Here is a 16325-nt window from a genome sequence, read left to right as displayed (position 1 = left end):
AGGGATGCAATGTTACAGTGTGGTTGTCTCTGTGAAGTACAGTAGCTAATGATAATTAGAGCTCCAGGAATAGCTTTGGTTTTTTTTTGTATTACAGGTTTCCACAATACAGTGAAAATGGAAACAATTAGCATTCTCAACAATAGACCATAGAGGATCTACCATCCCAGGCAACCATAAAAGTAGTTAGATTACATGAGTCAGATTTGAGTTCAACCAGTACAGAACACAGAGTGTTACTCTCTGATAACACAGATTCACCAGAGAATATTTGCCATTGGCCAGAGGTCTTCATTGTGCCAACATTTTCATACAAGGTGGAATATGCTCTAAGAGAGGGCAATAATGTGAAAGAGGGGGAAATTGTCAGGTTGACCAGGGACCAAAAACACAACATACTGGTTGCAATGGCTTTTGAAATATATTAAATTAAAGCATATCCTAGTAGCAAAGCTGGACAGGCTCTTGTGTGCAAACACCCGTGTCTCAAAGAAAGTGGTTCCAAAACAGGGTATGAAGGTTGGAAGAACAGCTTGCTCTTCAAGTTGGGCAACTACAGAACCAAACTGAGCAGGGCAGGCATAAAAGATGGAATTGGAAAGCACAGCAGGAGCAATCCAGAGGGCACCGCATCTAGGTCCAATATCAAAAGACCCAGAAGAGGGGAAGTCAACTTTCTTCCCAATTATCCACATGGAGAGACTAAGGACACACTGGAGACACAGAGGCTTGATATTTTGGAGCAGTTCAAGAAGACATCGACAGAGAGAGACAAGATTCATCAACATATGCAGCACACCTTTGCACTCAGGTGTGAAGAGATTGAGCTCCTCCCATTGCTGAAATAAAAGACAGATGGCCCACGCTCTTTTGTGAAGCCCAGTTGAGAAAAAAAACTTAAAAGGGGAACATAAAAAGGTACACATATATTGCCAGAGTCATCACTGTAGCACTACTTGATCTGGATAGAAGCTTAGAATTTAGTAGTTTAGCATGATATGTCTGTTTTTGGAAAATGTCCAAAAATTATTCTTTCCTCTTACAAACTTTCCTCGTTTATAGTTGTGAACGTGGATGTTTAATTAATCATTGTAACCTGCATTTTTGTTTTCCATGCAGCTCTACTGTGAATTATGTAGGATTACAATCAAAATCTTCCCTTTTCCTTCTTTGCTGCACTTGACAAATATACACCACAGCTGCTAAAGCTCTACAAATAGAGGAAGACTGTAAGTTTTGGTGAGGATGGTGAAGATTCTTTTGATGGCATATAACCAAGTATGAATAGAATTGAATGAACATTATTGATTTAATGTGAACATTCAAGCCTAACATCCCCCTATGTATACCTTGTCTTTGTACATCAGGACAAGAACAACATCAGTGCAGATAGATCAGCAGCCCTGGCTGGCCTTCCACTGTACTTTCCACTGTCCTTTCCCCACATCCATTGAACTTGGAGTTGACTTCTAAACAGCTCACCTTATCTTACATTCTGTGCTAAGTACTGTATCAATAACAAATGAAGACAAATTGAGTGCAATAAAAAGCCAGAATAATCTTGTACTGTTACCGTACAGTTTGTCTTTTTGATATTGCACATACTTGGGTGTCAAAATTTGTAAGCAACGGTGTAAGAGGTGGTTTTCCTTTTTTTAATTGTTAGCCTGTTCTGTTAGCTTAATGATTTGGACAATTACAATATATTGACCATGTATTTGCTTTCCAGGACAAGAAAACCCAGGAGACAACAGTGATTCTAGTGGTGGTCTTCAATGTAGGCCTGCAGGAATTCCCTTCCCACCATGTGTCAATTATCCTTGAGGATCAGATTATAACGTCTTGGCCAGATGCACTGGTGATTTTGTTTGGACTCATCTATGCTCTCCATTTGAACTATCCTGAGAAATGAAGTGGCTTCTTTGAGTTCAGATTCAACTTGTCCTCTTGAATCTTGATGGGAGAAAGCAGCACAAACCTAAATTACAGGCCTTGAGAAATGAGCTGTAGTAAGGTTTTGTTGTTGAAGGTCAGATTCTGAAAGCGTCATTGCCTGAAAATTGCCTTTTGGATGCATGCTAAAAACTGTTAAACAGGTCAGAATACTGTGGTCCCATAGTCACTTTTAGTGCAGATTTTTGTGTTGAACTAGGTACTCTGTGCATTATTTTATTGTGGGGTTGAGTTTTTCGTTATGCATTTCTGTACTGTGTGTTTTATTGTTTAGTGTAAGAAAATATTACACTACATTGGAAATAAATCTATTTGGCACTTTTTTGTGATCCCTGTGCCTTTAAAGCTGCCTCTATGTTAACAACGAGTGCTTTCACACCAGACATGAGCGGCAGTGAAGCGGGAGTTTCGGCATCGAGTCTATTAAAAAAATTATTTTGCTGCTCTGCTCGAGCTGCTCCCACTGAATTAAACATGTCCTTGGTTTTACCGTATCAGTTCGAACCCAATTCAGAAAATGCGGATGTTCAAGCGGAAGCAAGTTTGCAAACACGGCTTGAGCAGAACGTTTCACAGTGGTAAGTTTTTATTTTGTAACTCCCTTACCTTTCAGATACAATGTAAATTCTGATGCCCCGCTGGTGGGACTAACTATGCTTTACACAACCTCTGTGTATACATAGTTACTTATGCAATATAACTTTGGAAAGCTAGGATTTATTCATGTGATTCGATTGATATAAACCATTTCAAGATTCAATTACAACATCAGCTACAATCCACATCTGTCAGACCATCAATATACAACAAACACTTAATGAAACTTAGGCAACTTAGCAAACTTTAGCTAGCACATTAGCAGAGGTCTACAACTGAGCCACAACACAAAACTTTGCATTTGAACAGTCAATAGCAGATACTTCATAAAATAATCAAACACACTTACAGGTTCTGATTCAAAAGCACAAGATTGTCAGAGAAAAGTGGGAATTGCCTCACTTTTCAAGAGTAGCCTTTGTATGTAGCCTGCGTTGTACTAGCCTAGGTTCAGGAAGCTCTCCTCCATAAAATGCGCTGTGCACAAGCAAACATTTGGGTTGTACTGCTCAGGAACAGCATCATAAATAAACAGTAACTACTGATTTCATCCATTTTCGTAAGGATAAAGAAAGAGGTTTTACATTCGCAGTGAAACGTCTGGGTTATGCATGCAACCCTGTTCCCTGAGAAGGGAATGAGACTTTATGTTTAGCATAACACTATGGGAGCACCCTCGTGCGCGCGACCGGCATCTGAAGCTTGTGTAAAATCATGCCTATTTATAGGCCTGCCGTGATCAGGTGATGTGGCAATTAAGCGTGTTGCGTGATATATATATATATATATATATATATATATATATATGGCACCTGTGAACTGTGCCGTCAGCCTCTATTATCTGAAGCGAAGACGCAATTCACAGGCCTACCCCATTATGACAAAGCTACGCAACATCTCATTCCCTTCTCAGGGAACAGGGTTACATGCGTAACCCAGACGTTCCCTTTCAAAGGGAACTCCACGTTGCATTAAGCATAACATTATGGGAACGAGAATACCCACTCCGTCATACCAAGGGTACAGCCTGTTCAAAAAGACCCAAGCCCAAGGGTCACTGCAAGACACTTGAGCCCGGGACAGAATGAATATTCAGGCTGTAATATTGAATGAATGTGTGTGGCGTAGACCACCCTGCAGCAGCACACACATCCTGTAAGGATACCCCATTGGACAAAGCCTTCGAGGAGGCAACCACCCTAGTGGAATGAGCCCTTATGCCCAGAGGCGTAGTGAGACTGTGCGCCTCATAAGCGATAGAGATTGCTTCCACTATCCAATTAGAGATGCTTTGACACAGCATCACCTCTACTGATGCCGCCAAGCAGACCAGCAGCTGCTCCGACTTATGCCACTGGCCGTAGCGGTGGATGTAAGTACAGAGAGCCCTCACTGGACACAGCAGGTGCATTCTCTCTTGTTCCGGTGTGAGGAACGGAGGAGGGCAGAAAGCCTGCAACACCACAGGCTGGGCGGCAATTGTAGGCACCTTAGGAATATAATCTGGCCTAGGATACAGGAAGGCCTTGGGTAATCCAGGGATAAAGTCAAGGCAGGAAGGGGCAATTGAGAGAGCTTGTAGATCTCCTACTCGCTTGAGAGATGTCAGGGCCAGCAGAAGAGCTACCTTTAGAGTCAGAAGCTTCTCAGAGGCTGACTCTAAGGGCTCAAATGGGGCACCTGACAGAACTTCCAGGACCACAGAAAGGTCCCAGGAAGGTATGCGTGGCCTGTAGATGGGCCTCAGCCACATGACACCACGCATAAACCTCAAAGTTAGAGGATGTTGCCGCACAGAGGCTCCATCAACACGGGTGTGGCTGTCCGAAATGGCAGCCATGTAAACCCTGATTGTAGAAGGAGCCCAAGCCGCTGAGAAATGTCTTCATAAGAACTCCAGGACTGTAGCTATTGCGTAGTTCACTGTGTCTACAGTGGATCCCTGCATAAGGGAATCTACCAAGGAGTGCCATCTAGCAGGGATATTATCTCTGAGAACCATATTCGAGCTGGCCAATAAGGTGCTACTAGTAGCAGACGTAGACCGTCTTGGCAAACTCTCACTAGAACTTGTGGGAGCAGAGCGATCGGGGGAAAAGCATATAGATGTGACCTCGGCCACATGTGCACCATGGTGTCCAGCCCTAATTGTGTGGGAGGAGTGAGGGTGAACCACAGCGGGCAGTGTGTTGTCTCCTCGGAGGCAAACACATGCAGTCCCGCTTGGCCAAACCTCCGTCATATGGACTCCACCACTTGTGGATGGAGCCACCAATCCCTGGGCCTCAGCCCCTGCCTTAACAGGATGTCTTCCCCTACATTCCAGTTGCCCAGAATGTACATTGCACACACTGACAAAACTTTCCCTCTGCCCAGAGAAGAATTAGTTGCGCCTGCCTGAACAGGGAGCACAGACATAATCCTCCCTGGTGGTCAATATATTAGACCACCGCTGTGTTGTCTGTAAGCACATGGTGATCTCTCAATTGAACAAAAAGGAATTTCAGTGCTAGAAATATGGCCCAGATTTCTAGGCAATTTATATGCCACCCCAGATGAGGGCCGCTCCATAGATTGTGAGCTGGACAGCTGTCTAAGACTGTGCTCCAGCCCGTGAGGGAGGTGTCTGTCATTACCGTCTTGTGCTAAGGAGAAACCCCTAGAGTGTGACCCAAGGCTAGAAACTGGGGACACTCAAATTCTCAGAGCACGTAGGCAAAACTCAGAGGTTTTGTCCTTGGACGAAACTACCAACTTCTCAGCCACCACTGAAACGGTCTCCTGTGCAATAGGCCCAATGGTATGACGTTAGCTGCTGCTGCCATAAGCTCCAGTCGTCTTCCATAGAGACTGGAGGGGATGCCAAAATCCAGCTTTATCGTGCTCAATGTTGATAGGATTGACCCTACGCATGCTGGGGATAGAAATGCCCTCATCGTAGTAGAATCCTTATAACCCCTAGAAAAGTTGTCCACTGCAGTGGAGAAAGCATACTTTTCTGAGGTTCAACCTGAGCCCCAAGCTCTTCATGTGGGTGAGAACAACATCCCGATGTTGAACTGCTGGTTCACTGGATCGTGCTAGAATTAACCAGTCATCCAGGTAGTTTAGTACATGGATGCCCTGGAGTCACAGTGGAGCCAGAATGACATCCATGCACTTTGTGAAGGTGCGAGGGGATAAAGCTAGCAATATTTCTATGTGGAAATATGCACCTTTTAGATCTATCATCACAAACCAGTTCTCAAACTGAATCTGTGGAACGATAAGTTTGGGCATCAGCATCTTGAACCTGTATGTCCAAAGAGTACAGTTTAGATGACGCAGATCTAAAATTGGCCGCATACTCCGATATTTTTTGCGGACCAGGAAATAACGGCTGTAAAAACCTCCCTCCCTCAGGGAACAGGGTACATGTTCTATGGCCCCTTTGTCCAAGAGGGATCTTACTTCCTGTGCTAACATCGGACTCTGGTCTGTGCTGACTACTGTGGTGAGCACACCTCTGAACCGGGGGGGTCGAGCTCTAAACGGTAACCCTTTTCTATGGTAGAGAGAACCCATGGAGACACATTTGGCAATAGTTTCCACGCTGCCAGACGGTCTTTTAGTGATGTTAACTATTCCACATTCTATTAGAGGGAAAGCATCAGATTTTCGTTGCCTGTGACAGCTCGCTGACCAGAGAACACTGAAAACTTGAGACAGCCTTGGCTATGGGAGGCCCTACAGTAGCACTGGGGGCTAACTGCCCTAACAACCTCATGTCCCCTGATATGTCCTCCACAGCCCCTCAGGACCACTCCTCTTTGGCCTTTATGACCATTCTCAGATCAGGCCTAGTAGCAGGCCGCGACTGTGGCCGCCCGGTTCCCCTGGCTGTCTGCGGGGGTTGGCAGGCTGCCATATTCACCTTCTGTGTCTCCCTCAAACTAGCCCGGGTGGATGCCCGGGTGAACACGACACAACAGGGAAGGAACTGGCTGAATGCTGCCATATGTCAAGCTCACTAAGCAGGTCTGCTTGGTAGGCCTGCAACACTGTCATTGTCTTCAGTGACCCATAAGCAAGACTACTATTGCATAGGCCTTGCCCACCAATGCCGCGGTGGCCTTACACGGTGGCTTGGATGGCAAAGTCGGCCCACCTAAATTATTCATTCCCCATGCTGGCCGAATAATAAAAAACATCGTGGGGTTATAAATACGGCTTATGCATGGTTTTCCCCCCAGAAGCCTGAAATTTTGTCATGCACTTCTGGAAGAAAGGAGAGTTTTCTGCAGTGTGAGGGATTTACTTTCACTGGGGAGAAAAAAGCTCATCCAGCTTTAGTAATCACTTCATGCAGCTCTTTATATGCTGCTCTCAGATTTTAGCACATCCTTCTGGCTCCTTGGAGTCAGAAAGGAATTATTACTATTATTATTTTTTTTTTTTTTTTGGCTTTCCATAGTGGAAAGAGGAGTCACGAAGCGAGCTCAAAAATCCAGTGGAGAGCCAGACCCGGAAGACAGAGCAGGAGATAGAGCAGCGCTCGTCTCTGGCTCCTCTTCCGGATCCATAAGAGATCCCCTAGACCTGAGACGGCCAGCTGCCTCGGCAGCGGCCGGCCCAGATCCACGAGGCCCTGAAACCCAACTCGCTTTGGCTTCTGAGAAGAGAGCGAGTCGCGAGCGGAGCTGCCTAATGTAGGCATTACAATGCGCAGCCTCTCGAGGGCTGCCATCGCATGCTCCAACCCTAGACACTTCACACAGAAAGTGTGCACTACTCCTCATGATGAAACGGGAGCAAGGCGTAACACACTTCCTGAATTCTCTCACTCATATTTTTCCCTCTCGCTCATTCCTTTTTTTTCTTATCTTTTTTTAAAGGGATAGAAAAGTCCAGAGATTTTGAGAAAAGATAGAGAGGAAATTAAGCGTCTTTTTGTTTCTTTACACAACAACCGACATGCAGTCTCGCTGAAGATAATAAGGCTGACGGAGCGGTGCACAGGTGCCATATATATATATCATGGGACGCGCTTAATTGCCACGTCACCTGATCACGGCAGGCCTATACATAGGCATGATTTTACACAAGCTTCAGATGCCAGTCGCGCGCACAAGGGTGCTCCCATAGTGTTATGCTAAACGCAACATGGAGTTCCCTTTGAAAGGGAACACACAGTGTCTCCGCGACATGGCGCCTGAATTCACTGAAGCCTCGCGTTCTTTTTCCGTGGCTACCTTTGGGCAGTATTATGCTGATGTTGCACGGTGTGACGTAGAGAATTTACGGAAGTAATATCTAGACTTCGAACAAAGCATTTCGGGCAGGTCTGGAGCAGTGTTCTCTGTTAGATAGAATAAATCCCTTTGGGGGAAAATATGATTTTTGGGACTTTGCAGACCTTATACATACACAGACAGATACATTACACTCCCAAATAGATAAAAAAAAAAAAAAAACCATGAAAAATGATGACCCTTTTAAGTTATTTCAGAGATGGTTGTTTGTATTGTGTTAACGCAACTTAAAGGGTTTAAGGCAATCAGTTTCCTCAAGTGAACTGAGTTGCCACAACTAAGTTTAAAGTTGTCACAACTAGAATGTAGTGATAAATAATAATATAAGAAAACTGAGTAAGTAAAATTTAAATAGTAGCATTTGTGCAAAGTAGATGCATTTAAGTTAATGTTACTCAAGTCATATAAATCAAATAACTTAACTGAGTTGATAATCTTAACTTTATTTACTCAAATTACTTAACTTGTAAATATTTGTTACTTTTACTCAATTAAAAAAAGTTATATATGCTTTAATTGTTTGAGGTAATAAACTTAAATGATTTAAGGCAATCAGATTCCTCAAACAGTTTGAGTTGAACTAACTTATCAGGTTTTACAGCTGAATGAATAGGAATGGTGTGAACAATTAATAGAAGATGTTTCAAAGCATCTATTGTGCTGTTAGTAAAGACAAGCAAATAACTAAAAAAACAAAACAAAAAAAAAACATTGCACACCCATTCACACACTACAGACAATTTGCAAAGGCCAATCAGCCTACAATGCATGTCTTTGGACTGAGGGAGGAAATGCAGAGGAAACCCCCAAAGCACAGGGAGAACATGCAAAATAACAAACACAGACAGGAGGCAGGATTTGAATCCTCCAATCCTGGAGGTGTGAGGCAAACATACTAACCACTAAGCCACCGTGCAGTCAATCCATAATCATAATTGATGATTCTTCTCTCTTTCATTCTTTCATGTAAAGACAAGATCATAGTACATAAAACCTCTAATGTCAGTTCACATAAGCATAGGTCCAATATATCATATGCCTTTCATAAATTCTCCAGCACTGCTTTATACATATGTTAAAAGTGTGTCTTGTGTATTCTTCAAATAAAATATTACTGACTTCATGTAAAAAATAGTTGCTCACCAAATTGGAATATTGTCGTGCCCTTCTTCTTCTTTTAAATAATTGGTGAGTTGAAAAACAAGTCAAGATATATCTAGATCAAAAACTGATTATTGACTGTCTTCTATAGTCTCTGAGTTTTGCCAATATTTACTCATTACTTAATAAAGCATTGCTTGAAATTGATGAGATAAATCATTGCAGAAAACCTAAATGTTCTTGTGGTTATCAGATTTTATTGTACACATATTTAGTCACTCCACTCTATATCTTACCTTTAACCTGTACTGAGTATTCCAGCTGTGCCGCTGTGATTCCTCACATGGAAACCAGGCATACTGAGACACCCCACCATCAGACAGGTCAAACACCTTCGACAGACAGCTCTGAAAGAACACACACACTATTAACACTCTGCATTTTCACATCAATGTTCACTCCTTGATGTATTAAATGTAGCAACAGCCTCAATCAGCAAGAAATCAAGTGAAGCAATGTAATGACATGCTGATTGAGGCCGTTGCTATATTTCAACATTACAGCACAGGTTCAAAATAAATTCATTACCTAAAGAGGGACACTCCAGTAAATATGGGAACTGCCAGGCTGTGTTTCCCTTATCAGGGAATTGATATTTTAGACCATCTGGGAGTTATAATTAAGCAGAAACCCAGCAAGTTTCACCACTGCCCCTGCTCAACAAAAAGCCAGCAAAATGGGGCAGGGGGTGATGAGGCAAACCCCCTCATTCTCTCACTGTGTGCACTTCAGAGGTTGTATGTTTCAGATGTCTTGGATTAAGCACAAAGTTCTAGACATCCAGTTACAGGAATTTGTTCTTGAAAAGAAATTGCTCAAATGTGACCCTACATTGCAGGGATAATGTAACTTAAAGTCCCTAAAAAACTTGTGGTCTGTTTTAAAGCCAAATATTTCCAAGTAGCATAAAGCATTCACGTTGGACTCAATAAAGATTAAGATGATTCCTTAAAAAGAATAACTCAATCTGACTTATTCAATTCATCTGACATTTGCAAGCAGCATGTCAATTACACCAGAAGCTTACAGAAAACCTGAAAATTTGAACCCACTGAACCCAAGTGTGGGGTGACGGCAGTGAGACGCTAGGTGACACTGGAGAGCCACATGGTTCTCGTGATTGTAAATGACACTAATTATGCATAGTGTGTGTGTGTGTGTGTGTGTGTGTGTGTGTGTGTGTGTGTGTAACAGGAGCAGTGGGAACGGTCGGGCTGTCTGCTGTCTCTGCACAATGGATGTCCCCAGTATTTTTGGAGTAGTTTATGGTGGAGTGTTTCTGCCCCATCAGCAGTACAGCGACTATCTGGCCTTTACACTGTGCCCATTTTTTCCTTCCACCCACCAACACACCCACGCACACACACACACACACACACACACACGCACGCACACACACACGCACGCACACACACACACACACAGTCTATAAGTACCAGCAATGTGTATGGATCCTGCACTCATAAACTTGTAAATTATTTAATGCAGTACACATCAATACAATATCAAACTTACAAAAAAGTTGAAATCTGAATCACAAGCAGCAAACTACAGTAAAATTAATAACCTCATACTATAACATAGTACACACTGTGTCCATCCCGCTAGAGCAAGGAGTACTCAACTAAAATTTGTGAAGGTCCAGTTACATAAAATTCCATGTTTGCAAAGGTTTAGACAAGCACATAACATAAACAAATTATTACAACAACTACCTTTTAATGCTTAGCTATAAATAAGAATATTACATGGGCATGTTTTTGGTTTTTTTGCACTGATGCTTCACATTAACACTTTTGACTAGCGACGTGGATTCTGAACAGATGAGGCATCTGTTTTGAACTTAAAGTAGAGAATAAACACGTACTCCTTTGTTCATTCATCTTTAAACATTCCTTTTTCATCAGCTTTTTTTAATAAACCATGTCAAAATCTGTGAAAGTCTATGAAACCTCTTTTCTTTCTTGATGAGCTGCCTTCAGGTAAACCATTTGCATAGATGCATGTGATTGAATAAGCTGCAGTTGGATCGGTTTGTTGGGTCCCCAAGCAGATGGCTGTCTGTCATTTGATTACCCCTGCTTCTATAGGAACCTTAAATATCACTTTATTAGACCACTGTAGACACTCAACAAGCCATATATAGACGATTAGCATAGTGCCAGATGACACTATCAACTAATTCTAAACAATAAGTCAACAGTTTATGGTTGTTAATGTTACACATTGCATTGAATATCAACAATTTTATTACTCTTTTCATGGCTCAGGTTATGGTACTCAATGTTTATTAGATTACCTGTAGATCATCAACTCATCCCTAACACCATTGGCTATAAAACTATAAATCCTGCACAGCATGGTGAGAATAGTTATCCTTCATGATTAATTCAGGAAAGTAATTTTATTTTGTTTTTTGTTTTTTAGTGTAGGGGCCATTTTTTGCTTTGAAAACAACATAAAATAGAGAAGAAGAGTATGTATAATGGCCAAGAAATGTCAACAAAGCATATTGAAATATCCAGGGATTAATACAGCTCAGTTTTCAGCCATCTGTTGCCAGTGTTTTGCAGTCCATCTTTTGCCAATGTTAAACAGTGAGTTTAAAATGACATATTCAATCAAATTTATTTTTATTTGTATAGCACTTTTAACAGTAGACATTGTCACAAAGCAGCTTTACAAGCATCTGGATGTAGATTTAGATTCCAAGTGGGAAAGCCAGAAGCAACAGTGTCAAGGAAAATCTCCCTGAGACAACATACCATGACATCACACCGAATAATGGGATTATAAATTATTACTTTTCACAAGTGTATACTCTTCACAACTTTATGTCAAACAGTACTAAATATGGTGAAAGGATGTACAAGTCTACATTTTGCAGGTAAAATTATCCAGATTTCTCAGCATCTGCAGAGTAAGATTATTATTAAAAGGCATGACTGGATTCACTGTCAGGGACCAGAGTGAGACCTCACACATTTTGACTTACTTGAAACCCGTTGAAGCAGCTTCAATCACTATCAAAACTATATAAGCCACTTTGGTCCAAAACCAACTTTAATTGCTATGTGTGTGTGTGCGCGCATGTGTGTGTGTGTGTGTGTGTGTGTGTGTGTGTGATCTTGTCACCTTTGTCACAGCAGGATACCCAGCAGCCACCTCTGCAGGACAATGTACTCTGTGCTCATTGGAAACCTCCACCCCTGTGGCCCACTGGTCCAGGAAACCACTGGGTGTGTAGAGCCCACAGTCCCTCACACTCGTCTCCCGCTCAAAGTCCTCACAAAGACCGTCACCATCATAGAAGTAGCAAAGACTGGGCTCATCTACATGAGAGAAAAAACAGAGATAGAGCAAATGTACAGCTAATGTACATTGGCAGAAAGACTGACAAAAAATATCATACCTTGACAAATTCTAAACAGATTCTGTGGTTTTTGGATGTGTTAAAACTTACTGACTCCTTTACAAAAGTTAAAAGTAGTTAAGGATTGCGTCACAGGTTTCTAACTAGTGCATTTTTATGCAGACTTTTTTTTTTTTAGCAGTGAATACAGTTGCTGTACTAACATACAGAAGTAGTTCCACAAGTATTTCTGTACAGTCATTCTTGTTCAGCATAAAAACAGTGCAAAGAGTCTCGGGAACAAAGTATCCATTGGTTTTTCCCTTTTAAACTGATTATTTGGAAGTGCCTGCTGAAGTAAAGGAATTTATCACTCCATTTTGGAATGACCCTACAAATGCATACCAGTGCCACTCCCAATGCTACTCCCTATTTGAGGCATACCTGCATAGGCTTCTGCATAAGCCAAAGTTATTGATTTTCTGAGCAGGCAACAACAGATAAAAAAAATGTCTCTGGAATTACTGATCACCCTTTCACAGATCTTTATCTTTTACAGTTTTACAACAAAAATGTGAGAATTTATTGATAAACACTCAATCACACTAATTCATTAAATGAAATGCAGCTGCTTTGCTTTGCAAAGGCTTGCAAAGTCAACATGTATGCCTATCATCAACTTGTAGAGTATATACAATCTGGGTAATTATTCTGATTATAATTAATTTTGGCTTTCAGTAGACTCAGGTCTGACTTCTGCTTAGTTACAATGAAAACCTGCACCCATACCGGACTTTCCGGATAATATTGGTCACCCCTGTTCTAAGGCTTATCACATCCATTGTAGCTATAAAGCATTGGCTTCCCACATTTCGTACACCCCAGTATTACTCTTATGGCTTTCTATAATACATAGCAGGCCATTGTTTCTGTTTCTTGTTATCTACTCAAGAACAGTAGATAACAAGCCTTTGTAATTAGCATCACCTGTTCCCTGTTTCCATCTCTTTATTTGAGTGACTTGTTTCCCTTGTGTTTCTTCAGTGTCTTGCATATGTTTTTGTAATTGTAATCTGTGGTCTTCTGAGGTTGCAGTTGTTCGTTTTTGCTGGTTACCTAGTTGTGTTTTGTCTGTTTCTTGTTTTTAAGTCCTCCACCATGTCTGGATTTAGAAGATGGATTTGTTCTTGTTACAATAATGTTAGGAAATTCTGAAATAAAGAAAGATACATTCTGCCTTCTTCCGACTGTTATACATCTGAAGATAAGACTTGCATCTATATAGGAAGTTATACAACAGTTAGTTCTGGTCCATTAATTTGATTGATTGAGTGGCAGTCCAAGAGTGCCTATGTTTCCTTTAACTGCACTGGGAAGTTATCACTCCGCTCATATGTGTTCACCATGTAAAATGTGCTTGTGCTTCATTTGTAAGTCATTTTTGGATAAAAGCGTCTGCTAAATGAATAAATGGAAATGTAAAATTCCACTTCCTAATTTGAAACAGTTACTACAGTTGTGTTAGTGAAATGACAAACAATACTTTTCTGGAAGCACCTTTAATGGGATTGTACAAATCAATGTTAGCTAGCTACCAAGACATCCAAAATACTATAAAGTGAGTGTGGCTTCTTTGGTATCTATTTCCACTTGTGGAACAAAATTAAACATAATATTTGGCCACGTTGTGTCTGAAATGCCACTTACTCTATATTAATTTCTTGTTTATAGCACTGTTGTGTAAAAACAACTGTACAAGCAATTACCTATGGCCATGCTGATATTCAGTATAACTGAACTCTTGCTTGTACAATATTGCTTAAGTATACATTCCCATTTACATAGAACCTCTATCTTGTTTTGGTTGGAGCACCTGCCACCTTTGGCTGGTGACAGCCATCTAACCCATATACAAGCAGGTCATAATTTGGTCTTGCAATAAGCCCATTCCTTGCATTTTGGAATGTCAAGTGGCCCATACATGCCAGTGTGTTTTAAGACTATGAGGTGTCTACAGACATGTGCAAATGATAGCAGGTCAGCTGGAGTAAGAGACCCAGTGAAGTTCTATAACCTGCTCTTTCCTGTGTGCTGGTCAAGAGCCATGGGGTGCCGCTGAACCATGCAGCCAGCCAGGAAACATTTCTAGCGGATATCCACCAATAGGAGTAACCCATCCCTAGTATACTATGTAGGATGGGCCACTGACAGAGACTGGTGTTAACACACAGAGGAAGTCACAAAGTGTTCAGGACAAGGGGATCTAAAAAGTACCTCTCTACCTTCCTGTCAGTGCTATAAAGCTGCTTGTCTTATTAATAGTATATCTCTGCATACTTATCGGCTTACACGTTGAAAAATAGAAGAGATTGTGCTCTGAAATATTTGCGCTCCCTGTGAGGTTTTTGTTGCTGCCAATTCAATTGTGAGTCAAATAAAAACATCACGAAGAGACAAAGCCAAGGCATATTTTACAACTTGGAACGCAGTAGATGAAGAGTGGAAATATAAAATCATGTTTTGTACAGCTTTTTCCTTATAGTGGAATCTGTAAATAATAGTACACCTCCATCTGTGGAGGAATAACTTGAAATGATATAGCCCTTCAAAAGAAAGCTGATGGGGTAGCAGGATATTGTGGAAAATGAGGGACACAATAGGGCAAGATACTGTTGAAATGACAGGGACCTTCTGCTAACTGTTCCTCTAAGAAAGTTATTAGTCAAACCATGCTATAGGACTGTCAGAAGCATAGGAAAGGTATGGCATCAAATTTAGTCTGATCTCCAGTGTGACTAACCAGATAAAATAGTAGCTCCATCTTCTCGAGTCCTTCAGAAATGTTATGCAAGAATGCAAAATAAAATAAATAAATAAATAAATAAATAAATAAATAAATAAATAGTCCCACTCATTGTTAACTAGTATAGGAATGAAGAATACCAACAAAATGCTGACACAGGATTTTCTAGGGAAAAAAAGATCTGTGAAGCATGGACTCATTGAACCCCTTCCAAACAAGAGACTTGATGGTCTCTTCTCTGAGCAGGGTTGCTAATTAAGCTGTTCTGAACATTGGAGCAACTCCAAGGGCACACTTCTGCAAATGTCACAGGTCATTCCTTTAGCTGAATATACATTCAGAGGGACACTTCAAAGGCTTGTGGGATTCTTTGGTCACTTTCCACTTCTCTGCACTTTTTTTTACACTCCACTTCCATGACTCACTCTCATTCACAATTTTTGTCATGATGAATTAAACACTTCTAGCAGGATAAGAAACACAAAAGTCTGTCCTAGTATTTCTGTTAATTCCATTGCATAATGCACAGTGCTGTGGAATTATATGAGGTCTTTGTATGGCAACAGTTTTCCTTTGGTTTGAGAAGTCTTTGTGGTTCTTTAAGAGTTCACCTCATGTCAGTTAGCGGGCCTAATTACTAACATTCACCAATAAAGCTGCAGGATTTGCATGACAGTCAGGTAGCCCAGTCTGATTAACCATGCATTAGAAAGAGCAATGTGACTTGTTGGTGCATTCGTGGAACAAACCTGAAGATAAATTCATATGGTGTGGAAACTATGAAAAGGATGGCAAAGTCATTGATAAAAAAAATAATAAAAAAAAATTCAAGCAAAACTACAAAACATTAATCTTTTAACTAATTTAATTTTTAATCCTCAGAAACATAAAACTAACCAAGCAGGATCACATCAGCTCCCATTTCTGGTCTTCAAATTAGATCACATTGGATGCAGCCCTTGTTTGGATGAAATCTGCACCAAAGTCAGCCATTTGCTGATGCACCATCTACAAAATTAATTAAAAAGTGTCTTGTATAAACTTTTAGCAATACATACCAATACAGTTAAACAAAGGTTCCTTTTTGCACTGGTTGGAACAGCCATCTCCATTGGCAAAGTTCATGTCATCACACTGCTCCCCCAGATAACTGAAACACACACACAAA

At 41.1% G+C, this 16325-nt stretch overlaps 1 protein-coding gene across 1 annotated transcript in view; it reads right to left on the bottom strand.

Annotated features, from left to right (window-relative positions):
* Positions 1 to 16325, bottom strand: part of pappab (pregnancy-associated plasma protein A, pappalysin 1b) — a 92241-nt gene that overhangs the window by 34051 nt on the left and 41865 nt on the right. Inside the window, exons 9-11 of the mRNA XM_053654006.1 lie at positions 16216 to 16307; positions 12138 to 12334; positions 9239 to 9349 (exon numbers count right to left, since the gene is read on the bottom strand). Of these exons, the coding sequence (XP_053509981.1) occupies positions 9239 to 9349; positions 12138 to 12334; positions 16216 to 16307 (400 nt within the window). The remainder of the gene's footprint in view (positions 1 to 9238; positions 9350 to 12137; positions 12335 to 16215; positions 16308 to 16325) is intronic.

The sequence above is a fragment of the Ictalurus furcatus genome, chromosome 22 (genome assembly GCF_023375685.1).
Source record: "Ictalurus furcatus strain D&B chromosome 22, Billie_1.0, whole genome shotgun sequence".
Taxonomy (NCBI): domain Eukaryota; kingdom Metazoa; phylum Chordata; class Actinopteri; order Siluriformes; family Ictaluridae; genus Ictalurus; species Ictalurus furcatus.
This window is presented reverse-complemented; position numbering and strand designations above follow the sequence as displayed.